This window comes from Lethenteron reissneri, chromosome 5 (assembly GCF_015708825.2).
Source record: "Lethenteron reissneri isolate LAM-NWPU_2019-01 chromosome 5, ASM1570882v1, whole genome shotgun sequence".
NCBI lineage: Eukaryota > Metazoa > Chordata > Hyperoartia > Petromyzontiformes > Petromyzontidae > Lethenteron > Lethenteron reissneri.
The window spans coordinates 4,451,205-4,476,601 of NC_083783.1; the positions used below are offsets into that span (position 1 = coordinate 4,451,205).

The 25,397-nt window shown below is 54.0% G+C and overlaps 1 protein-coding gene across 1 annotated transcript in view; it reads left to right on the top strand.

Annotated features, from left to right (window-relative positions):
- Nucleotides 1-23,347, top strand: part of LOC133352874 (metabotropic glutamate receptor 1-like) — an 86,326-nt gene extending 62,979 nt beyond the window's left edge. The window contains 9 exon segments of the mRNA XM_061568859.1: nucleotides 6,510-6,678; nucleotides 7,583-7,709; nucleotides 12,117-12,145; nucleotides 12,148-12,708; nucleotides 18,537-18,719; nucleotides 19,678-19,835; nucleotides 20,221-20,554; nucleotides 21,430-22,472; nucleotides 22,650-23,347. Of these exon segments, the coding sequence (XP_061424843.1) occupies nucleotides 6,510-6,678; nucleotides 7,583-7,709; nucleotides 12,117-12,145; nucleotides 12,148-12,708; nucleotides 18,537-18,719; nucleotides 19,678-19,835; nucleotides 20,221-20,554; nucleotides 21,430-22,472; nucleotides 22,650-23,280 (3,235 nt within the window). The 3' untranslated portion in view covers nucleotides 23,281-23,347.
- The last annotated feature ends 2,050 nt before the right edge of the window (nucleotides 23,348-25,397 follow it).

Genomic DNA, 25,397 nt, shown 5'->3' on the forward strand with positions numbered 1-25,397 from the left:
TTCTTGGTTCTTTCGGTAAAGTCACGTAGAAGGAAAATAATAAAAATAAAACATAATAACATAATTCTCACGACGTTTTGTCCACAACGGAAGCAGCCGTCCTCAGGTGAAGACCAGGTCTGACGCTGTCTCCCCGACAGACCTGGTCTTTACTTGAGGACGGCTGCTTGCGTTGTGGCCAAAACGTCGTGAGAATTATTTTATTATGTTTTATTTTTATAATTGTATTATTTCCCTTCTACGTGACTTTACCGAAAGAACCAAGACGAATCCCTGCAGTAACGAAAGCTTTAAATCGAAAGAGACAATCAAATCAAGCTGTCACGTGGGAAAAGATACCCAGTGACTTGGGTTTATAATTATTATCAGCGGAGGAATGTTGAATAAAAGGAAGGTGACGTTTTGAAAACGTTACACTTGACGTGTCGCTGGACATTGAGTCGAGCGTCTTCAGGAGTTCGCAATAACAACAAACAAATATTGATTTAAAGCTTTCGTGACTGCAGGGATTGGAACGAATTTGATAAACCATTTCGGGTCTTAATTGATTGTGTTCACGCTAACGGTGACTTTCAGACCACATTCCATTCTCTTCCTCTCCCCTCTCCTCCGTTCAGAACATAGATGGACTCGTCCGTCTGAACAACTGCCAAGTCGCTGTCTGTGGTGCTGACGTTAAAAAAGAAACGCCACTTTTTTCAAATTTTTCTTGCCGTGGTTTTCACACTTGATGATAATTGCTTGTATTGCAATCGAAACGTCGTGAGAATTGTATTGTTTTATATTTTTATTATTTTATTGTTTCCCTTCTACGTGACTTTACCGACAGAACCAAGAATAACAAACACATCGTTACATTTCGATTTAAAGCTTTCGTGACTGCAGGGATTCATTGTCTTGGTTCTTTCGGTAAAGTCACGTAGAAGGGAAATAATAAAATAATAAAAATAAAACATTATAAAATAATTCTCACGACGTTTCGGCCACAACGCAAGCAGCCGTCCTCAGGTGAAGAACAGGTCTGTCGGGGAGACAGCGTCTGAATGAACACCACCACGCTTGGAGCGTATATTTAAGCTGGGTTGGAAGGAGGAGAGCGCCTTGACAAAATAATTTACATATCAAGAGGAATTTAGCATATTTATGGGAAATGCAGAGATGTGATTAGTACTACTAATGTAATGTGTAGGAGGTGGGCGGGGGGTTTCAAAGTCATATTATGCCCGTGCATTATGCAGGATTAGCAGCATCTACGTGACTTTACCGAAAGAAGCAAGAATAACAAACAAATCGTTGCCCCGGCGAAAGTGGCCCACGTTGGGGCTGATCTCCGAACGACATCCGGAGCCCGTCTCGAGCTCATGGACAACGCCGCTAAAACATTGCGCGCTCTGTGTGGTGGGGTCGTCGTTGTTGTTGAGTCGAGATTTGCGTTCAACTCAGATCCACATCTAGACGGGGAGGCAAGGCCCCCCTTGCCGCAACACATCGGACGGTTCCCGCCGGCATTGATTCAAGCCACGTGTTATGTTTTGCGTTTATATTTTTGGCAAATGTGAACAGAGATTGTTATTTCATGTTAAGTTAATGGGAGGAAACAGGGGAACCCCGCAGGGAAAAACACGTGTAACATGGGGAGCACATACAAACTCCACACTCCTCACTCACCCTGCAGAACAGGGGGAGAACACACAAACTCCACACTCACACCTGGAGAACAGGAGGAGAACACACAAACTCCACACTCACCCACACTCACACCCTGCAGAACAGGAGGAGAACACACAAACTCCACACTCACCCACACTCACGTCCTGCAGAACAGGAGGAGAACACACAAACTCCACACTCACACCTGGAGAACAGGAGGAGAACACACAAACTCCACACTCACCCACACTCACGTCCTGCAGAACAGGAGGAGAACACACAAACTCCACACTCACGTCCTGCAGAACAGGAGGAAAACACACAAACTCCACACTCACCCACACTCACACCCTGCAGAACAGGGGGATAACACAAACTCCACACTCACACCCTGCAGAATAGGGGAGAACACACAAACTCCACACTCACCCACACTCACCCACACTCACGGCCTGCAGAACAGAGGCAGAACACCCAAACCCCACAATCACCCACACTCACCCACACTCACGCCCTGCAGAACAGAGGGAGAACACACAAACTCCACACTCACACCCTGCAGAACAGGGGGAGAACACACAAACGCCACACTCACCCACACTCACTTCCTGCAGAACAGAGGGAGAACACACAAACTCCACACTCACACCCTGCAGAACAGGGGGATAACATACAAACTCCACACTCACCTACACTCACACCCTGCAGAACAGGGGGATAACATACAAACTCCACACTCACACCTGGAGAACAGGGGGAGAACACACAAACTCCACACTCACCCACACTTACGTCCTGCAGAACAGGGGGAGAACACACAAACTCCACACTCACCCACACTCACGTCCTGCAGAACAGAGGGAGAACACACAAACTCCACACTCACCCACACTTACGTCCTGCAGAACAGGGGGAGAACACACAAACTCCACACTCACCCACACTCACGTCCTGCAGAACAGAGGGAGAACACACAAACTCCACACTCACCCACACTCACGTCCTGCAGAACAGAGGGAGAACACACAAACTCCACACTCACCCACACTCACGTCCTGCAGAACAGCGGGAGAACACACAAACTCCACACTCACCCACACTCACGTCCTGCAGAACAGAGGGAGAACACACAAACTCCACAGTCACCCACACTCACGTCCTGCAGAACAGCGGGAGAACACCCAAACCCCACACTCACCCACACTCACGTCCTGCAGAACAGGGGCAGAACACACAAACTCCACACTCACACACACTCACACCCTGCAGAACAGGGGCAGAACACGCAAACTCCACACTCACCCACACTTACGTCCTGCAGAACAGGGGCAGAACACGCAAACTCCACACTCACCCACACTCACGTCCTGCAGAACAGGGGAGAACACACAAACTCCACACTCACTCACGTCCTGCAGAACAGGGCAGAACACACAAACTCCACACTCACCCACACTCACGTCCTGCAGAACAGGGGCAGAACACGCAAACTCCACACTCACCCACACTCACGTCCTGCAGAACAGGGGAGAACACACAAACTCCACACTCACCCACACTCACACCCTGCAGAACAGGGGCAGAACACACAAACTCCACACTCACCCACACTCACGTCCTGCAGAACAGGGGCAGAACACACAAACTCCACACTCACCCACACTCACACCCTGCAGAACAGGGGCAGAACACACAAACTCCACACTCACCCACACTCACGTCCTGCAGAACAGAGGAAGAACACACAAACTCCACACTCACCCACACTTACGTCCTGCAGAACAGAGGAAGAACACACAAACTCCACACTCACCCACACTCACGTCCTGCAGAACAGGGGAGAACACACAAACTCCACACTCACCCACACTTACGTCCTGCAGAACAGAGGAAGAACACACAAACTCCACACTCACCCACACTTACGTCCTGCAGAACAGAGGAAGAACACACAAACTCCACACTCACCCACACTCACGTCCTGCAGAACAGGGGAGAACACACAAACTCCACACTCACCCACACTTACGTCCTGCAGAAACAGAGGGAGAACACACAAACTCCACACTCACCCACACTTACGTCCTGCAGAACAGAGGGAGAACACACAAACTCCACACTCACCCACACTTACGTCCTGCAGAACAGAGGGAGAACACACAAACTCCACACTCACCCACACTCACGTCCTGCAGAACAGGGGAGAACACACAAACTCCACACTCACCCACACTTACGTCCTGCAGAACAGAGGGAGAACACACAAACTCCACACTCACCCACACTTACGTCCTGCAGAACAGAGGGAGAACACACAAACTCCACACTCACCCACACTTACGTCCTGCAGAACAGAGGAAGAACACACAAACTCCACACTCACCCACACTCACGTCCTGCAGAACAGGGGAGAACACACAAACTCCACACTCACCCACACTCACGTCCTGCAGAACAGGGGAGAACACACAAACCCCACACTCACCCACACTCACGTCCTGCAGAACAGGGGCAGAACACACAAACTCCACACTCACTCACGTCCTGCAGAACAGGGGCAGAACACACAAACTCCACACTCACCCACACTCACGTCCTGCAGAACAGGGGGAGAACACACAAACTCCACACTCACCCACTCTCACGTCCTGCAGAACAGGGGGAGAACACACAAACTCCACACTCACCTACACTTACGTCCTGCAGAACAGGGGGAGAACACCCAAACCCCACACTCACTCACGTCCTGCAGAACAGGGGGAGAACACACAAACCCCACAATCACCCACACTCACCCACACTCCCGTCCTGCAGAACAGGGGCAGAACACTCACACTACACACTCACCCACACTCACACCCTGCAGAACAGGGGCAGAACACACAAACTCCACACAGAAAGGGTCGGGGGGGGGGGGATCGAACCGAGGGACTTCTTTGCTGGGAGGCGTCTACTGCGCAGCCCTCCTGTCCCCCTAATTAGCATAATCAGAATTAATTAATTTAATGTAGAACTTACCCCCCCCCCCTTCCAAAATCCAATTTCACCCGCCGCGTATCACGTGTGACCAATTGGCCTAATTGCCTCTCGCTCTCATGCCCACTCTGCCGATTTGTCATGCGCCGCGCCAATTGATTTCCCACGTGGGTGGCCGATTGCGGATCGCTCCCAACTATTTTCCGCTCCACTCTTACGCCCGTCGATGATGGCAGCAGTAAAAGTCCCCGCGGCTCGATGCTCAATGTGGAGGGGTTCTCCTCCCCCCGCTGCTGCTGCCCGCCACGATTCGAAGGCAGCTGTAGCAGCAGCATAGGTTTGTGTGTTCTACCCCTGTTCAGCAGAGAGAGTGGGTGGGTGATTTTTATTTTATTTTTATTTTATTGTTATTTTATTTAATTTTTATTAAATTATATTTTTATTTAATTTTTATTTTATTTTATTTTTATTTATTTATTTTTATTTTTATTACATTTTTATTTTACTTTTATTAATTTTTTTTACCTACGTGACTTTACCGAAAAAACCCAAAAATATTAATCCTTGCAGTCACGAAAGCTTCAAATTTAGAATTAATGGGTGTATGTATTTATAGAGTTTGTATGTTCTCACCCCCTGTTCTGCAGAATGTGCGTGAGTGGGTGTATGGAGTTTGTATTCTCTAACCTTGCTCTGCAGAGAGTGAGTGAGTGTTTGTGTGGAGTTTGTGCGTTCTCCTCCTGTTCAGCAGACTTGACTTTTAAACAACTTTTATTGCCGCCAGCAGCAACAGCAGAGAGTGAGTGAGTGTGAAGTTTGTGTGTTCTCTCCCTGTTCAGCAAAGAGTGTGAGGGTGGGGAGGGGTTTGGGTGGGGAGGGTGGGGAGGGTGGGGCTGGGTGGGGAGGGTGTGGAGGGGCTGGGTGGGGAGGGTGGGGTTGGGTGGGGTGGGGAGGGTGTGGAGGGGCTGGGTGTGGAGGGTGGGGAGGGGCTGGGTGCAAAGAGTGGGGCTGGGTGGGGGGTGGGAGGGGTGGGGCTGGGTGGGGAGGGGCTGATCACCCCGTGGTTCCATTATAAAATTCAACGTTTAACCTACTCACGCCGGCTTGTGCCCGCCCTCACAGTCGGACATATTTGCGGAATACACCACGCCGCCGTTGACCCTGGCCATTGACCGAGCAACCCAACGTTCCTACCAGCTCCCTCCGCAGGAATGTGTTTATTAATGCCACGCACTGTGTTACTGACGAGTAGTTCGGTTGTCACTCGCAATATATGTTAGTCGGCTATGGGTCTCTGAGTTCGTGAGTCTCCAAGTGAGTCTATGGGTCTCCGTGTAAGTTCGTGGGTATCCGAGTGAGTCTATGGGTCTCCGTATAAGTTAATGAGTCTCCGAGTGAGTCTATGGGTCTCCGTGTAAGTTCGTGAGTCTCGGAGTGAGTCTATGGGTCTCGGAGTGAGTCTATGGGTCTCTGTGCGAGTCTGTGGCTAAAATAAACAAACAACGACAACAAAAACAACGACGGCTGTGTGTGTGTGTGTGTCTGGGTGGTGCGTGCAGGTGGGGGAGCGGTGGCGCAGCGGTTAGCGCGCCGCGCTGCTGAACCCAGCGACCTGAATTCGATTCTCACTCACGGCTAACGCCGGTGACGATTATCTGAACCGGTTCTGAGCCTCCCCTAGGTCGACTTAGGCATCAAATGAGTACCTGGTGCGGTGTTTAAACATCGCCACTGGGGAGACAAAGACGGCCGGGCGCGGTGTTGGCCACCCACCCCCTCGTGTGCCGCGTGCCGGCCTTCACAGGCGCTCCTCGCTGACAGCACTTGGCCCAGCAGTCCGCTAAGGCTACACGGGGGAATATCTTTGTCTTTGGTGCATGCAGATACGACATCATGCACCTGCAGAACCTGAGCCACGACGACTACGACTACATCAACGTGGGCAGCTGGGAGAGCGGGGAGCTGCGCATGGACGACCACATGATGTGGACCAACCACAGCAAACTCGTGCGCTCCGTGTGCAGCGAGCCATGTGGCATCGGCCACATCCGAGTGAGTCTCCCCCACTCACGGGGTCACACGATACCAACCCCACCCACAGGGCCACACGGCACCGCTGCTGCTACGATGCCTCCTCCTCCCTCCTCCTCCCTCCTCCTCCTCCCTCCTCCTCCTTCCTTCCCCCTCCTCCTCCTCCGCAGTATTTGTGAGTCGCGGCATCGAGATGTCCATACGTTCCGTGGTTCGACTGGAGCGTTTTTATTTTCATTTTAACCAGGGTAAGGCCCAGAAGCGACCTTGGCCATACATGATAAGCTCAGCGATGTGGCTTGTCATCGTGTGGACATTTATAGCAGCCAAATACTAAAAAAAACACCCGCACGTTGATTCTGAACGTGGAGGGAAAAACTGGAGGAGTGGGAGAAACATCCACGCCACCACGTGGAGAGAGGGCAACACTCCAAATATCCAGCAGCAGGCGTCAGGATCGTGCTCGAACCCACGAGACCTCCTGCATACCAGGCGAGGTAGTTCACATCTCCTAGCCACCGTGATGATGATGATGAGAGAGAGACACACAAACTCCAAATATACAGCAGCAGGCATCAGGGTCGGGCTCAAACCCACGACCTCCTGCATACCAGGCGAGGTAGTTGACATCTAGCCACCGTGATGATGAGGGAGACACACAAACTCCAAATATACAGCAGCAGGCGTCAGGGTCGGGCTCAAACCCACGACCTCCTGCATACCAGGCGAGGTAGTTGACATCTCCTAGCCACCGTGATGATGATGATGAGAGAGAGACACACAAACTACAAATATACAGCAGCAGGCGTCAGGGTCGTGCTCGAACCCACGACTTCCTGTGTACCAGGCGAGGTAGTTCACATCTCCTAGCCACCGCGGCTTGTCTGACGGAGCACCTCTGCGTCTGTCGGCGTGTGCCCGCCAGGTGATCCGCAAGGGCGAGGTGAGCTGCTGCTGGGTGTGCACCCCCTGCAAGGACAACGAGTTCGTGCTTGACGACTTCACGTGCCAGGCGTGCAGGCTGGGCTGGTGGCCCAACGCTCAGCTCGCTGGTCAGTGGGCCTCACCACCCCCATCACCCTCCTCCCTCCCCCCGACATCGTCGTCATCATCATTGTCATCGTCGTCATCGTCGTCATCATCGTCGTCGTCATCATTGTCATCATCATCTTCGTCGTCATCATCATCACCACTGTCATCGTCATCATCATCATCAACGTTATCACTGTCATCGTCGTCTTCATTGTCGTCGTCATCATCATCATTGCCGTCGTCATCATCGTCATCATCGTCATCATCATCATCATCATTGTCATCGTCATCATCGTCGTCATCATCATCATTGTCATCGTCGTCATTGTCGTCATCATCATCATCATCATCACTGTCATCGTCGTCGTCTTCACCATCGTCGTCATCATCATCATTGTCATCGTCACCATCGTCGTTTTCACCGTCGTCGTCATCATCATCATTGTCATCGCCTTCATCATGGTCGTGGCGTGCCGCGCTCACACAACCGTGCAACGCCTCCGCTTTACAACATCGTCATCATCATTGTCATCGTCATCATCATTGTCATCGTCATCATCGTCGTCTTCACCGTTGTCGTCATCATCGCCCGGGCTGCTCCGCGATCAGCGCGAGCGGCTCGCATGCAGAAGGGGGAGCCCATAGGGGTACCCTCATTCTGTTTGTAGAAGGTGCCGTTCCAGGTAAAATAAGTGTTGGTGAGACAATGTCTAACCAGCGCAGGTACATCCGAATTCAATCCATGTTGGACCAAGTCCTCAATTATTGTTAGGGTGTCAGGTACTGGGACCTTGGTAAACAGAGATACTACATCAAAACTGACGAGGATGTCATCAGGAGATAGTACCATGTCCTTGACCTAGTTTACACAACAAAGGCTCATTCCTAGCAGCGTGCTTCAGCCGCACAGAAGCTCACAAAAATTATATTCAGGGCCTACCTTGGCTCCTCCCACCCTCAACCAGTATATAGACAAATACGTTTTTTTGGGAATTTCTCTCACTTGATACAGCTATCGTGCTGTGACTGTTCCACCTGAAGACGGAAGTTTGTGTTGCCTCCGAAACGTCGTGATTTTTATTTTATTTTACTTTTTTAATTTTTTATCCAAGTTAACTTTACCGAAAAAACTTAAGAATATGAATCCTTGCAGTCACGAAAGCTTCAAATCTAGGATTACTTATTTACTTGATTACAACTCTACGCGAGCCCAGTATAAAGCACCGAGCACGATGCAAGGTGGGAGGGGGCAGAAACTCCATGCATAATAGAGGTTTGTTTTGGGTTAGATCGCGTAAATATATAAATGTGTCGTTAAATTATTGCTGTCGCCTGATGAAGCTGGTTGTAATTATTGCGAAACGTCGTACTCAGATTGTAAATGGTGTGGCTTGGCTCTCCAACACACCGGTTAGTTCTGTACTAGTATACTACACTATACACTACATTATACACTATACTCTACACTACACTATACACTAGTGTTGTACTAGTGACGAATTGGCCACGTTCTGTTTACGTGACAACCCTTACTAGTTGGCTGTGTCGGGTGGTGGCGGGTTTTAACGACACATTTATATATTTATGCGATCTAACCAAAAAAAACTCTATTATGGATGATATTGGTCGTGAAAGCCTGCCACGTGTTTAAAGAAACTCCATGGACAAGAAGGACCCGCTCCTTTGCTTCCAGGAGTTTAAAGAAAGAGGGAGGGTAGGGGAAGATTTGGGCTCTCCGTCTCACCTACCTGGGGATCAACACTATGGGGACCTCATTTACCAGTAAAAATATGATAATTGGTTCTTTACCCTTCTATCTGGCAACAAAACTGACACCTTTTGGCGTCTTCTGGTCCAACCCATGTGAGACTAGGCTCTAAGGAAAGCTGTCTCGGGTGTGGACCAATCAACTTCAAGGACAGTGCACATTATCAGAGTTATGTCGTTTGTTTGTATTTATGACTGCAGGTATTGCGGTCTATGCAAACATGACTCCTTGTAAAAAGGTGTCAGTTTTGTTGCCAGATAGAAGGGTAAAGAACCAATTATCATACCTGGGGATCGTCAGCAAGAGCGTGGAAGTTTAAAGTTGATACGAGGAGGGAAGGATTGGGGGCGAGATGACTCCCATCCAGGGGAAAAAGGGATGGGGGAGGAAGGGGAGGGTGGGGCGGTGGGTTATTTATTCATTATTCGTACCTGTGCGCCTCTGCCAAGGCATCAAAAAGCATCGTCACCAAATGACGTTGTTAAATTACGAAGGTGTCCCAGTGAACATGGCAACGTTGGCTCAACGTTGGCACGTGGTTGGAACCATTGGGCGGGCGAACGTTGGGTGAACGTTGGGTGAACGTTGGGTGAACGTTGGGTGAACGTTGGGTGAACGTTGGGTGAACGTTGGGTGAACGTTGGGTGAACGTTGGGTGAACGTTGGCCCTATGCCGGCTCAAGGTTCACCTGGTGTTGGTGCGTGGTTGCAACCATTGTTTCTCACGTTGAGCTAACGTTGGCTGAACGTTCGCACGTGGTTGTAACCATTGGGCGAACGTTGGGTGAACGTTGGGTGAACGTTGGATCCATGCCGGTTCTACGCCGACTAGGTGTTGGCGCGCGGTTGCAACCATTGTTTTCTAACGTGGAGCCAACGTTGGTTGTCTCAATGTTCGGCACGTGTCGTTGGAACCCGTTGGCCCAATGTTGATGTTGACTACGATCATCACCAACCTAACAACAATCTCTTCCATCATCATCATCATCATCTCACCACCATCATCATCGGTCCACCATCATCATCATACCACCACCATGATCATTATCATCACTCCACCACCACTATCATCATCATTATCATCATCATCATCACTCCACCACTACCATCATCATCATCATCACACCACCACCATCATTATCATCATCATTACTTCACCACCACCATCATCATTATCATCATTACTCCACCATCACAATCATCATCGCTCCACCACCACCATCATCTCACCACCACCACCACCACCATCATGATCACTCCACCACCACCATCATCATTATCATCATTACTCCACCATCACAATCATCATCATCGCTCCACCACCACCACCACCATCACACCACCACCATTATGATTATCATGACACCACCATCATTATCATCATCGCTCTGAAATCACCACCACCACCATCACCATCATCATCATCATCATCACACCATCACACCATCACACCACCACCACCATCATACCACCACCACCATCATCACACCATCATCATCATCACACCATCACACCATAACCACCACCACCATCACACCACCACCATCATCAACATCATCATCATCGTCACACCATCACACCATCACACCACCACCATCATACCACCACCACCATCATCACACCATCATCATCATCACACCATCACACCATAACCACACCACCATCACACCACCACCATCATCAACATCATCATCATCGTCACACCATCACACCACCACCACCATCATACCACCACCACCATCATCACACCATCATCATCATCACACCATAACCACCACCACCATCACACCACCACCATCATCAACATCATCATAATCGTCACACCATCACACCATCACACCACCACCACCATCATACCACCACCACCATCATCACACATCATCATCATCACACCATCACACCATAACCACCACCACCATCACACCACCACCATCATCAACATATCATCATCGTCACACCCTCACACCATCACACCACCACCACCATCATACACCACCACCATCATCACACCATCATCATCATCACACATCACACCATAACCACCACCACCATCACACCACCACCATCATCAACATCATCATCATCGTCACACCATCACACCATCACACCACCACCACCATCATACCACCACCACCATCATCACACCATCATCATCATCACACCATCACACCATAACCACCACCACCATCACACCACCACCATCATCACACTCATCATCATCGTCACCCCATCACGCCATCACACCACCACCACCATCATACCACCACCACCATCATCACACCATCATCATCATCACACCATCACACCATAACCACCACCCACCATCACACCACCACCATCATCAACATCATCATCATCGTCACACCATCACACCATCACACCACCACCACCATCATACCACCACCACCATCATCACACCATCATCATCATCACACCATCACACCATAACCACCACCATCACACCACCACCATCATCAACATCATCATCATCGTCACACCATCACACCATCACACCACCACCACCATCATACCACCACCACCATCATCACACCATCATCACCATCACACCATCACACCATAACCACCACCACCATCACACCACCACCATCATCAACATCATCATCATCGTCACACCATCACACCACCACCGCGTGCGCAGGCTGCGACGCCATCCCCGTGCAAGTACTTGCAGTGGAGCGACCCCGGAGGCCATCGCCGCCGTGGCGTTCGCGTGCGCGGGGCTCCTGGCCACCGCCTTCGTCACCCTCATCTTCGTGGCCTTCCGCGACACGCCCGTCGTCAAGTCGTCGAGCCGCGAGCTTTGCTACATCATCCTGGCGGGCGCGGGCCTCGGCTACGCGTGCACCTTCGCCCAGGTGGCGAGGCCCACGCAGGCCGGCTGCTACTTTCGGCGCATCGCCGTGGGCCTCGCCTCGGCCATGATGTACTCGGCGCTCGTGACGAAGACGAATCGCATCGCGCGCATCCTCGCCGGCAGCAAGAAGAAGATCTGCACGAAGAAGCCGCGCTTCATGACCACGTGCGCGCAGCTCGTCATCGCCTTCATGCTCATCGGCGTCGAGGTGGCCATCGTGGTGGCGCTCGTGCTCATGGAACCGCCCGAGGTGATCCCCGACTATCCGAGCCCACGCGAGGTGCAGCTCATCTGCCACACGTCCAACCTCGCGGTGGTGGCACCGCTCGGGTTCAACGGGCTGCTCATCATGAGCTGCACCTACTACGCGTTCAAGGTGGGGTTCGCGTGTGCGCGGTCATGGTTAGGGATGCGGTGGGGATTGACGTCGTCATCGTTGTCGTCGTGATGATGATGATGACCACGTGGATCATCGTTGTCATTATCATCATCATGATCACGTGGATCATCATTGTCATCATCATGGAGATCATCGTCATCATCATTATCATGCGGATCATCATTGTCATCATCATGATCACGTGGATCATCATTGTCATCATCATGGAGATCATCGTCATCATCATCATGATCACGTGGATCATCATTGTCACCATCATCATCACGAGCTGCACCTATTTCCCATTCAAGGTGGGACACGGTTCGCGTGGGGGGGAGGGGGGGGTGGTGTCGGGGTCACGGTAACGGTGTGGTCGTGATTGATGTCGTCGCCGTGATGGTGAAGATCGTCATCACATGGATCACCGTTTTCATCATCATCATTATCATCGCGCACTTATAGAGCATCGCGCGATTTCAGATGCTCTTCTGCGGCCGTCTGGAACGCTCTTCCTTGTGACATTAGGAAGCCGCAGGGGCCATCCAATTTGAAATCATCGAGGTGGAAAACTCATTTCTCTTAGAGCTGCTTTTTGTGTTTAGTTTGTTGTCCTTCCCCCGCACCTCCGATTCACCATGGATACATCATCATCATCATGTAGATCATCATTATCATCATCATCATATAGATCATCATTATCATCATCATCATGTAGATGATCATTGTCATCATCATCATGTAGATCATCATTATCATCATCATCATGTAGATCATCATTGTCATCATCATCATGTAGATCATCATTGTCATCATCATGTAGATCATCATCGTCATCACCATCATCACATGGATCATCATTGTCACTCTCATCATCATCGCCATCTCCATCATCATATTTGTTACAATCATAACCTTCACAATAATCATCACCACAGTCATTGGCGTTATCAACATCTTTAAAGTTGTCGTCATCATCATTGTTATTGTTCTTTCGTTGCTCACACAATCTTGTCGTAACCATCATCACAATCATGATCACAACATCATCATCATGCCCGTCATCATTGCTGTCAGCCATGGTCTTATCCACTGTTGCATTAATGCATAATGAACAAAACAATCTCTTCTAAAATAGATTTAAATTGCAAATCTACTTACACATTCGTCAGCAACACTGCGTGGCCTTTAAAGGCAAAAAAATAAAACAATTGGCGACGTCCCGGGCAATTGCCCTTCTTCATGGGGCATAACAATTGCTAAATCGACTCGTGTGCAGTCGCTGGACAGACCACTGCATCTCAAGTCACCGAGTGATGGCTCGAGTGGTGTGATTCAATCGAGCAGTGGATAGATCATGCCTGCTACTGACGATGACGATTATATTTTTTATGGCATAACTGTGCTGGCGTGCGTAGATGTTGTTGTCGTTGTTGCTAAAGGATGGATCCGCCCGTGGTGGTGAGGGTGTGTGTGTGAGCCCCAAGCTGTATGTATGCTGAACTTCTTTCGCGCCGTACGTAACCAACCGTGTTTCGCGGGGAGCGGTTGCGTAGTGGTTAGCGCTGCATTGCTTCTATCGAACCCGGCACAGAAAACCCGAGTTCGACTCCCGCTCATGGCCTCCCCTAGGTCGGCTCAGCCTCAAATACGTACCTGATGCGGTGTGTAAACAGCAACACTGGGGAGACAAAGGCGGCCGGGCGTGGTGCTGGCAACCCACCCCCTCGTGTGCCGTGCCGGCCTTCATAGGCGCTGCTCGCTATCAGCACTTGCCCCAACAGTCTGTTAAAATCTACACGGGGAATCTTTAAATGTGTGTGTGTGAAGCTAAATCACATGAATCAACAGCGCAGATGTAGGATTGGCAGGCGGTTGTCGTGAGACTTTAAGCAAAAGGCAAATTGTAATGGATGGGTGGCGAGAGAAGGGCAGGTAATGAGATGCGAAGCCTAGCGGCACAGAGTGAGAGGGATGAGGGATGGGGTCTGCGTGTGTGTGGGTGTGTGTCTGTGTGTGTGGGTCTGTGTGTGTGTGTGTGTCTGTGTGGGTGTGTGTGTGGGTCTGTGTGTGTGGTTCTCTGTGGGTGTGGTTCTGTGTGTGTGGGGGTCTGTGTGTGTGTGGGGGTCTGTGTGTGTGTGGGTGTGTGTGTGGGTCTGTGTGTGTGTGGGGGTCTGTGTGTGTGTGGGTGTGTGTGTGGGTCTGTGTGTGGTTGTGTGGGGTCTGTGTGTGTGGTTCTCTGTGGGTTGTGGGTGGTTCTGTGTGTGTGGGGGTCTGTGTGTGTGTGGGGGTCTGTGTGTGTGGTGTGTGTGGGTCTGTGTGTGTGTGGGTCTGTGTGTGTGGTCTCTGTGGGTGTGGTTCTGTGTGTGTGGGGGTCTGTGTGTGTGGGGGGGTCTGTGTGTGTGTGGGTCTGTGTGTGTGGCTCTGTGTGTGTGGGTCTGTGTGTGTGTGGGTCTGTGTGTGTGTGGGTCTGTGTGTGTGTGGGCGTGCGTCTGTGTGTGTGTGGGTGTGGCTCTGTGTGTGTTGGTCTGTGTGTGTGGCTCTGTGTGTGTGTGGGTCTGTGTGTGTGTGGGTCTGTGTGTGTGTGGGTCTGTGTGTGTGTGGCGTGCGTCTGTGTGTGTGTGGGTCTGTGTGTGTGTGGCTCTGTGTCTCTGCACGTGTGTGTGTCTGTGCGTCGACGGAACCACCCGTCAGTAACTCCGTGCGTGGCCGCAAAAACAAAAGATGTTTCAGGCAATGACCCTTCCTCGCAGCGCATACGAGAGGCCAGAGAGGTAGGTATAGTGCCCCTTTACCCTTCACCTGCACTGACCAGCGTTGGGCGAGGTCTGGCGAGAGGAACTTGTGCATCTTACCAGCGCCACGTGCATGGGTAGGAAGGACAGGTCTTCTTCATCCAGCAGTGGAATGGCATGACAGAAATCAGCCGTGCGTAGTGCGCGTGCGTGAATGCGGTGGCGCAGTGCTCAGCTCAGAGCGCCGCGCTACGAACCCGGCGACTCGAGTTCGATTCCCGCTCACGGCCAACACCAAGTGACGATTATCTGAACAGGTCCTGGGCCTCCCCTAGGTCGACTCGGCCTCAAACGAGTGCCTGCTGCGGTGTGTAAACATTGTCGGTGTGGATTTACCCCCCCCCCCCCCCACGTATTGCCGTGCCGGCCTTCATAGGTGCTCGCTAACAGCACCTTACCCCAACAGTCCGTTAAACGCTCCGTGTGGGGGATCTTTGTCTTTGCGGGCACGCACACACGTGCATACTGCGTGCCCGCTAAGTGAAATGCATTGATATTTTCGGGAGGCTGCCCAAGCCATTGATTTGGCTGGGCTGGGCCCTGCTTGGGTAGCCGAGATGTTTATTCTCGCATGTGGGGGGGGTAGGCATCTACTGCCGTCGTGGAAGATGGAGACCGCGGTAGAGGCGAGGGGGGCACACGAGGAAGAAGAAAAAAACGACGACGAGAATGAAGATTATAAATTGTGATGTGCAGGCTACGTTAGATTTCGATTTAAAGCTTTCGTGACTGCAGGGATTCATCTTCTTGGTTCTTTCGGTAAAGTCACGTAGAATTGAAATAATAAAATAATACAAATAAACCAATAAAATAATTCTCACGACGTTTCGGCCACAACGCAAGCAGCCGTCCTCAGAACAGGTCTGTCGACAGATCTGCCGACAGACCTGTTCTTCACCTGAGGATGGCTGCTTGCGTTGTGGCCGAAATGTCGTGAGAATTATTTTATTATTTTTATTTTTATTATTTTATTATTTCAATTCTACGTGACTTTACCGAAAGAACCAAGAAGAGGCTACGTTCGATTGCTGGATGTGTGTTGAGATTAAATGCAAAGGGGCTGGGTAGGAATGGGCTTTTGACTGGGACTTAACATTGCCAATAGCCTAATATTGTCCATAGACTAATATTTCACGTAGACTAACATTGCCCATAGACTAACAAGTTATTGAGTAAATATTATGGACAGAGCTCAATGGAAGGAAGGAGATGATTGGTGACTTCTCTGAGAAAGGACGCTGCTCGAGTAGAGAGACAATTAAATATTCCTGGTCAACGCCTTATTATTTTGTTGTTGTTGTTTCAAAGCGAACGAACCAACAAACAGTGGGCAAAGAAACACGGAGAGACGCACGCTTAGAGGCAGAAATAGGAACACGTGGATCAGAGGACACCGTGCATGTGTGAGTTAGGTAGACGGGATCATGTAGAGAGAGACAGAGTTTCTAGGAGGAACCTTCTTAATTAACACCTTCAGGTTCTCGTCCACACACTCTCCACAGGAGCTCAGCCCAGCCTGTACATTACACTAGCAATCCAACACTGACGGCGCCGACTCAGCCAACTCCTCTCCTTCGTAGCGCGATATCGAGTGGAGACGTTTAGCGACGACGGCGACGAGACGACAGCGACGAGTCCACTCCCAGCACTGACAGCCCCGAGCCCCCCGCTCTCGGCTCCTTTTATTCTCCCAGCGCGGCCTGGCTCCGCCCTGACCGCGCCTCCCTTCTCGAAACCTTCTAGCAGGTTCCAGGGACCTCCAGATGGGGTTCTCCTTGACCCTTACCCGAGTGCCTCCCCTCTGCCCACACACCGTGCGTGCTGTGTTTGTCCACCGCAGTTGCCGCCGCTGTCCACCAGCCGGCGCTATTACACTACGCGTGTAAAATGACGATGCACGTGTTGATGTTGAACTTCTTTCGAGTCGGGGATGTGCGGTACCAAGAAACCTCGCTCAGCGCCAGCTCTAGATTCGCCAGTTTCCCACAATTGCATTGTTGTCGTTCCCCCATCGCACGCGTCTCGTTTTCTCCGTGTAAATGTCTCAGTGATTGGCTGCAAACATCTTCATTTGTAGGGGCCCGCAGAGCTTGGGCAACTGTTGGTAGCGCCGGCTGCTCTCCGCGTGGCTGCTGCTGTCTTCCCGCATGTCTGTGGTTCCTCCTACTGGCGCCTCTGAGTCCTCCACTCTCTCTGAGTCGTCCCCTTTATCTCTGAGTCGTCATCTCTCTCTTTGAGTCGTCCTCTCTCCCTCCGAGTCGTCCTCTCTCTCTCCGAGTCGTCCTCTCTCTCTCCGAGTCGTCCTCTCTCTCTGAGTCGTCCCCTTTATCTCCGAGTCGTCACCTCTCTCTCCGAATCATCCTCTCTCTCTCTCTACCTCGCTCTCTGAGTCGTCCTCTCTCTCTCCGAGTCATCCTCCCTCTGTCCGAGTCGTCCTCTCTCCGAGTCGTCCTCTCTCTCTGAGTCGTCCTTTCTCTCTCTAATTCGTCCTCTTTCTCCGAGTCATCCTCTCTTTCTGCGAGTCGTGTATCTCTCTGAGTCGTCCTCTCTCGCTCCAAGTCGTCTTTCTCTCTATCTCTGAGTCGTCTTTCTCTCTGAGTCGTCCTCTCTCCGAGTCCTCCCTTTCTCCGAGTCGTCCTCTCTCTCCTTCTCTCTCTCCGAGCCGCCCTCTCTCTCTCTCCGAGTCGTCCTCCCTCTCTCCGAGTCGTCCTCTCTCTCTCTCCGAGTCGTCCTCTCTCTCCTTCTCTCTCTCTCCGAGTCGCCCTCTCTCTCTGAGTCGTCCTCTCTCTCCGAGTCGTCCTCTCTCTCCGAGTCGTCCTCTCTCTCCTTCTCCCTCTCTCCGCTCGACAGCGACGAGTGAGCACTGCGCAGGGGGCATCGGCACGCGACGGCTTGCGTTCGTCATCACTGTGACGATGACGACAACGCTCATTCCCGTTCCCCGTTCCTCTCCACGTTCTGCTCCCCCCCCCCCTCAACACCCCCCCCCCCCCCCGCCTCGCCCCCCTCCTAACACTCCCCACCCCCGAAAAGACCCGCAACGTTCCAGAGAACTTCAACGAAGCCAAGTATATCGCCTTCACCATGTACACCACGTGCATCGTGTGGATGGCCTTCGCGCCCATCTACTTTGGCAGCAAGTACAAGGTCATCACCATGTGCTTCTGCGTGAGCCTCAGCTCCACCGTGGCCCTCGGCTGCATGTTCCTGCCCAAGGTACGGGCGCACATCGCCGGCTGCACCGGCTTCAAGCGGACCCGGTTTGCGCGCGACTATTGGCTGATGTTGGCGCTGGTCAGGTGGCCCGCGACCCGTCAGCGTGTGTGTGTGTGTCAGCGTGTGCGTGTGTCTGTCTCAGTGTGTGCGTGTGTCTGTGTGTGTGTGTGCGTGTGTCTGTCTCAGTGTGTGCGTGTTTCTGTCTGTCTCAGCGCGTGTGTGTGTGCGTGTGTCTGTCTCAGTGTGTGCGTGTGTCTGTCTCAGTGTGTGTGTCTGTCTCAGCGTGTGCGCGTGGGGAGCGGTGGTGTAGCGGTTAGCGCGCTGTGCTATGAACCCGGCGACCCGGGTTCGATTCCCGCTCACGGCCAACACCAGTGACGATTATCTGAACCGGTCCTGGGCCTCCCCTAGGTCGACTCAGCCTCAAATGGGTACCTGGTACGGTGTGCAAACATCGCCACTGGGGAGACAAAGGCGGCCGGGCGTGGTGCTGGCCACCCACTCCCTCGTGTGCCGTGTCGGCCTTCATAGGTGCTCGCTAACAGCACTTGCCCCAACAGTCTGTTCAGGCTACACGGGGGGTGGGGAGGTGTGAAGGGTGATCTTTTTAAATCCTTTATATTAAGTTCACTTGCTTGCTTGCACGCTTACGACCGTGCAAATCTTTTGGTCGTTTTTTAGCCCACTTCCCGTGATCCAATCGAGCTGACATTTTGCACACAGACTCGTTGTGCGTGACAATGTTTTTTCTTGAAATTTTTTTCCAGAAATGTTACACTTTTTAGGATTTTTTAAAATATTTAATTACCAATTGCTTAATGGTGGCAGGCAATCATCTGACCCATAGGTGGCAGCCATCTCAAGCCAGAGGACGAGAGGACTCTAGCCGCCACGCATATAAAGGATTTATAGTAAAAAACTTTGTTTTTACGGGTAAATTTTTTCTGTGTTTGTCCAGGTGTACATCATCCTCGCTAAGCCGGAGCGCAACGTGCGCAGCGCGTTCACCACCTCGAACGTGGTGCGCATGCACGTGCGTGACGCCAAGCTCACCAGCCGCTCCTCCAGCATCCTGAGCCTCTTCAAGCGCAAGGGATCAGCGGCCGAGCCCGCCTGGTACATCACTCACTCACACACACACACTCATATACACGCATACTGACTCACACACATACTCACTCACACACACACACATACACGCACATACTCACTCACACACACACACGCGTGTACTCATTCACACTCACACACAGACACACTCACACACACGCATACTCACACACACATACTCACTCACACATACACACTCACACACACACATGCGTACTCACTTACACACACATACACGCGTACTCACACACACACACGCACACGCGTACTCGCGTACTCACACACACACGTACGTACTCACACATACACACACACGCGCGTACTCACTCACTCACACACACACACGCGCGCGTACTAACGCACCATCCCCGCCGCTCTCACCGCCGCACAGCCCCAAGTCGAGCTCGTGGGGCCAGGCCGGTCGCGCCGACAAGAGCCCTGGCATCTGGCACCGCCTCTCGGCGCACGTCAAGGGAGACGAGCGGCGCGCCCACGGCGCTGCCACCACCGGCGGCGGCTCCACCGGCTCCGGCGGCGGCTCCGGCTCCGGCGGCGGCTGCGGTGGCGGCAGCGGCGCCGCGACCGCCGGCGGTTCGGGGTGCGCCGGCGGGAACCAGATGGCGGTGATCAAGCCCTTCGCCAAATCGGCCGGGGAGCTGGCGTCGGCGCGCGGCTTCTCGGAGCTTAGCGCCAAGCACCTGTACGACGTCACGGAGGCCGCCGAGGTGTGTGCGTGGTGCGGCTCGCCGGGCTCGCCGGGCTCGCCGGGCACGCCGGGCTCGCCGGGCTCGCCGGGCACGCCGGGAACGCCGCCGCGCGTCCGCACGCGGCACGGCACCCCGCGGCACGTGGCCACGCGGCAGCCGAGGCCGCGGGGCGAACCACAGCACCACGGGCCCCACGGCCACCACGGGGTGCCGCGGTGACGGTGGCGGGCACGCCGCGCACAACCTGCCGCATCCCCCATTTGTCCACCGCCGCCGCCGTCACTCCACCCCACCAACTCCGCTTGCGGGGAGGGGAAACGGTTCCATCGCGAGCATCGTCATCGTAACAAAGCCATGGTCAATCCACCGCCGGATGAAAGCTTCCACCGCCGACTCCACCTGCCGGCAAGCCGTCGCTGCGGGCTGTAGCGATCCACCTCGCGCCTGATTCCATCGCTCCATCTCCGCGCTCGTGGATTTCGTCTCGGACGAACGCGTTCGATTCCTCTTGGGGGAGCGGGCGGGCGGGCGGGGGGGGGGGGCAGCGGGCGGCGGGGTCGGGGCGGTGAAGGGCAACCGACTCATACATTCCATGTGGCCACAATTCATCTTGCATACATCAACATCAACAACAGCCGCGGCAGCGGCATGGACAGCGACGGTACCATCGCCAGCGACGGCAGCGGCGGCAAACTGCACGAACTGCGTCACCGAACGGACAAAACAATTTTTGCAAACAAACAAAAAAAACCTTAAACATTGTTTACAAAAAAAACGAAAAAAAACCGATAATAGACGACGCAAAATTTGGAGCACGGAGCCCGGTCAAAATCTAACGCCCTAACCCATCCCCCCCGTGGCGTGCCCCCCTTCTCTGCCCGCTGTGCGTCCAGGCAGAGGACGAGTCCGGCGCGCCGCGTTTCCCCGCGCCCTACCGAGGCTCGCCCGTCTCGCTGCTCGGCCGGTGCCGTCGCTCCATCGCCGCGGTCACCACGGGCGCGGCCCCCGAGCGCTCCTCCCGCCCCAGTCGGGACCCCACCACCACAGCCACCTCCTCCTCCTCCACCGCCGTCACCGTCGTCGCCGCGGCCGCCCTAGGGCCGAACCGCCCGGGTCGCGATCAACGACGTGGAGGAGGAGGTGGAGGAGGAGGAGGAGGTGGTTGCCGCAGCCAGAACAACAACAACAACGACGGCGACGATGACGATCGCGATTACTGCTCGCGCGGCACGTGCGTCATTGACGATGGCGATGATCGCGTCGACGATGACGAGGACGACGAGGAGGAGGACGATGAAGACGAGGATGAAGACGACGACGACGAGGAGGAGGAGGGCGCGGGGCTGTACGTGTGCGAGCGTCCGCGCAAAAGCAGCTCGTCGCAAGGCTCCCTCACCGAGCAGATCAACAGCGTCGTCAGCCGCTTCGCCTCCAACATCCACGAGCTGAACGCGCTCCTCTCCTCCCCGGGCGCTTTTGCTCGCCGCCCCTCCTCCGGCGCGCCGGACGACCCCTCCGCCGTGCTGTCGGCCCGCGACCTCGCGCTCATGGCGGCGGCCGCGGGAGGCCCCTGCCTGGCGCTGCCTGCGCCGCGTGACCTCTCCCCGGCGCCGGGCACGGCCGAGATGCTGGCCCCGCGCGCCGCCTCGCCCCGCGGCGCGCCGCCCCCCTGCTGCCTCGGTAAGCGCTCGCTGGCCGCGTCCGACGATTCGGTGCTTCCCCGGCCGCAGCAGCAGCAGCAGCTCGGGGGTTGTGGCGCGCCCGCTGCGACGGGCCAGTCCCTGCCGCTGCTGGAGGACGCGGTGCCGTGCGCTGGGCGCCTGCGGTCGCTAGCGCTCGCGGACGAGGAGCCGTCCTCGCCGTGTCTCCTGCCCGGCGCCCTGCATCGACAGTACGGCTCGCAGGGCTACGGCTCGCCACTGCCGCACCACCAGCTGCAACAACAGCAGCAACAGCAGCAGCATCAGCAGAAGCTTCAGCAGCAGCAGCTGAAGCAGCAGCAGCATCAACAGCAGCAGCAGCATCAACAGCAGCAGCAGCAGCATCAACAGCAGCAGCAGCTGCACTGCGGTGGTGTTGGTGGCGGTGGTCGACCACAGTGGTTGATGGACAGTCTCCCACTCACGGCCACTGCTTCGACCATGATGATGCATCATCCGCAGGAGCAGCAGCACCATCAGCAGCAGCAGCACCATCAGCAGCAGCAGCAGCAGCAGCAGATGGAGATCATTGAAATGGGCGCACGCAACAAGAGGCAGCAGCAGCATCCTCAGCAGCAACAACAACATCAACAGCAGCTGATGATGATGCATCAGCAACAGCAGCAGCAGCAGCACTTCTCTCCGCGCTGCCGCTACGCAGAGTCGGCGTGCCCCGTGCCCCCGTGCTGCGTGGCGGCCGGGGTCATGGGCGAGGTGATCGAGGTGGACGTGGAGAGACACCGCAGGGAGAGGAGGCAGAGCCGGGAGAGCCGGGAGAGCAGAGGCAGCATGGGCAGCAGGGAAGGCGCAGCAGCAGCGGCAGCAGCAGCAGCGGCGGCGGGGCCAGCCGGAGCGGGCGGCTTCTTCTACGACGAGCGTTCCTTCACCATCACTCCGCCGTCGCCGTTCCGGGATTCGAACTGCTCCGGCGGGAGTTCGGGCTCCGTGTCGCCCACCTCGGAGTGCCTATCGTACTTCCCGGCGCCGCCCAGCTACGCCGCGCTGCTGCTCAAGGATTACACGCAGAGCTCCTCCTCGCTCTGAGTCTCCCCCGCCGTCACCAACACCGACGACCACGATGATGACGATGAGTTCGTCTCCCGCGCGAGACCGCCCCTGCGCGCACGAGTCTGTCGAGTTGCCCGGCACGCGGTGGATGGAGGGAGGGGCGGGGGGGGTGCAGTTGGCGTGCGGGCCCCGGTGCAAGGTGGGGGGGAGGGGCGGTAGGGTTGGTGGGGGTGGATAAGATGGAGGCTCCTTTTCTCTCTCGCTCTCTCGGTCTCTTTTTTTACGATCAGTGGAAACAAGAAGATGCTCGGTGTATTCGGCACTTTGCTTCGTTCATCATTTCGTAATTTTCTCTTTTTTACATTTTTAAACGTAGCTTTATGTAAAACCCCCACCTCTCGCTCACTCTCTCGCTCACTCTCTCGGTCACTCTCTCGGTCACTCTGTCGCTCACTCTGTCGCTCACTCTCTCGCTCACTCTCTCGCGCTCACTTTCTCTCGCTCACTCTCTCGGTCACTCTGTCGCTCACTCTCTCGCTCACTCTCTCGGTCACTCTGTCGCTCACTCTCTCGCTCACTCTCTCGCTCACTCTCTCGCTCACTCTGTCGCTCACCCTCTCGGTCACTCTCTCGCTCACTCTCTCGCCCTCTCTTTCTCACTCTCTCTCACTCTTGTTCGCTCTCTCTCTCCTCCCGTACAAGTCCGCACCCTGGCTCTCCCCCCACGGACCTCTCGACAACTTCATCATCCCGTCGCTCACCCACCCCCCACCAGCACCCCCACCAGCACCTCCACCAGCACGCCCCCCCCCACCAGCACCATCCCCCACCTCGTAGTCGCGGTACCCTTCGCACCGCCAGCGCACTCCGTGGCTGCTGCCCGCGGGGGGGGCGGGGCGAGAGAAAGGGGGTGGAGTTGAGACGGTGCGCTGTGACGTCACCCCGCAGTGTCGTCACCCCGCGAGGACGGCAGCTTCACGGTGGAGTCGCTCACGTGGGGGGCGTCTTGCGGCCGAACGATCGCCGCCTTACGGCTCAGCGCGGGCTGCCGATGCAACGGCGCGAACGACGCTCAAGGCGTAGAGGAGGCTCCGTCTAGCCGACTTGCTGTCGGTTTAGAACAAAGGCTCGAGGCGTTTGCCATTGACAAACGCCGCGTGGGACCTCGAAGGCGAAATGGTAATGCCCGAGGTGACGTTTCGGGCGACGACCCTTCCTCGCAGCGCACATGGTCGTTTAAAGGGGGAATCGCACGGAACGTTGCACGTATGTATGCTGGACTTCTTTCGCGCCGTACGTAGCCAACCGCGCTAATCGGAGGTGCAGGGGGAAGAAGAACAAGCTGAACGTACGAAAAGCACTTCGAATGAAATACGTTTTCAAAAACGTTGCCCGTTCTATCGATTTATTTATTTCTTCGTATGGCAACACGCGCACGCGCGGTGTACGTGATGAACGTGTTGTTGTGGTTGTTGTTGTTGTTGCTGTTGTTGTTGCTGTTGTTGGCTTTGCTTGCGCACCACTGCCAACGCGGCAGCGGCTGCATGGCCAAGTAATGAATCTCACACTCAGATTATATTATTGGTGCTGGTGGCGGAGGTGATTTCGTTTTTTTTTGTAAAGCGGACTTCTCAAAGAGTCGGAAGCCGATGGAGTTGGGGAGGGGGGGGGTAGGGGAGGGGCTGTTCGTGAAAAGAGAGGAGAGACGTCTACAAAGAAGTGAATTCTGTTGATTTGAAGACGTGTGCGTTGATGGTCGCGAGTACTACTCCTAGCTGCCTTTGTCTCCCCAGTGGCGATGTTTAGACACCGCACCAGGTACTCATTCAAAACCGAGTCGACCTAGGGGAGCCCTAAGGACCGGTTCATATAATAGTCACTTCGTGTTGGCCGTGAGCGAGAATCAAACTCGGATCTCCGCGTCCGTAGGGCAGCGCGCTAACCGTACGCCACCGCTCCACACACACAAACACGTACACAACGACAAAGATCCACCGTATAGCCTGCAACAGACTGATTGGGGCAAGTGACCAAATCAGAGCCGGAACCACGTGTTCAGCTGCCACCACGTGTTCAGCTGCCCAGTTGCAGTCACCAATTCAACAACAACACCATTGTGGGCACCGTCGCCTTGAGAAACAGCTACGACGGTT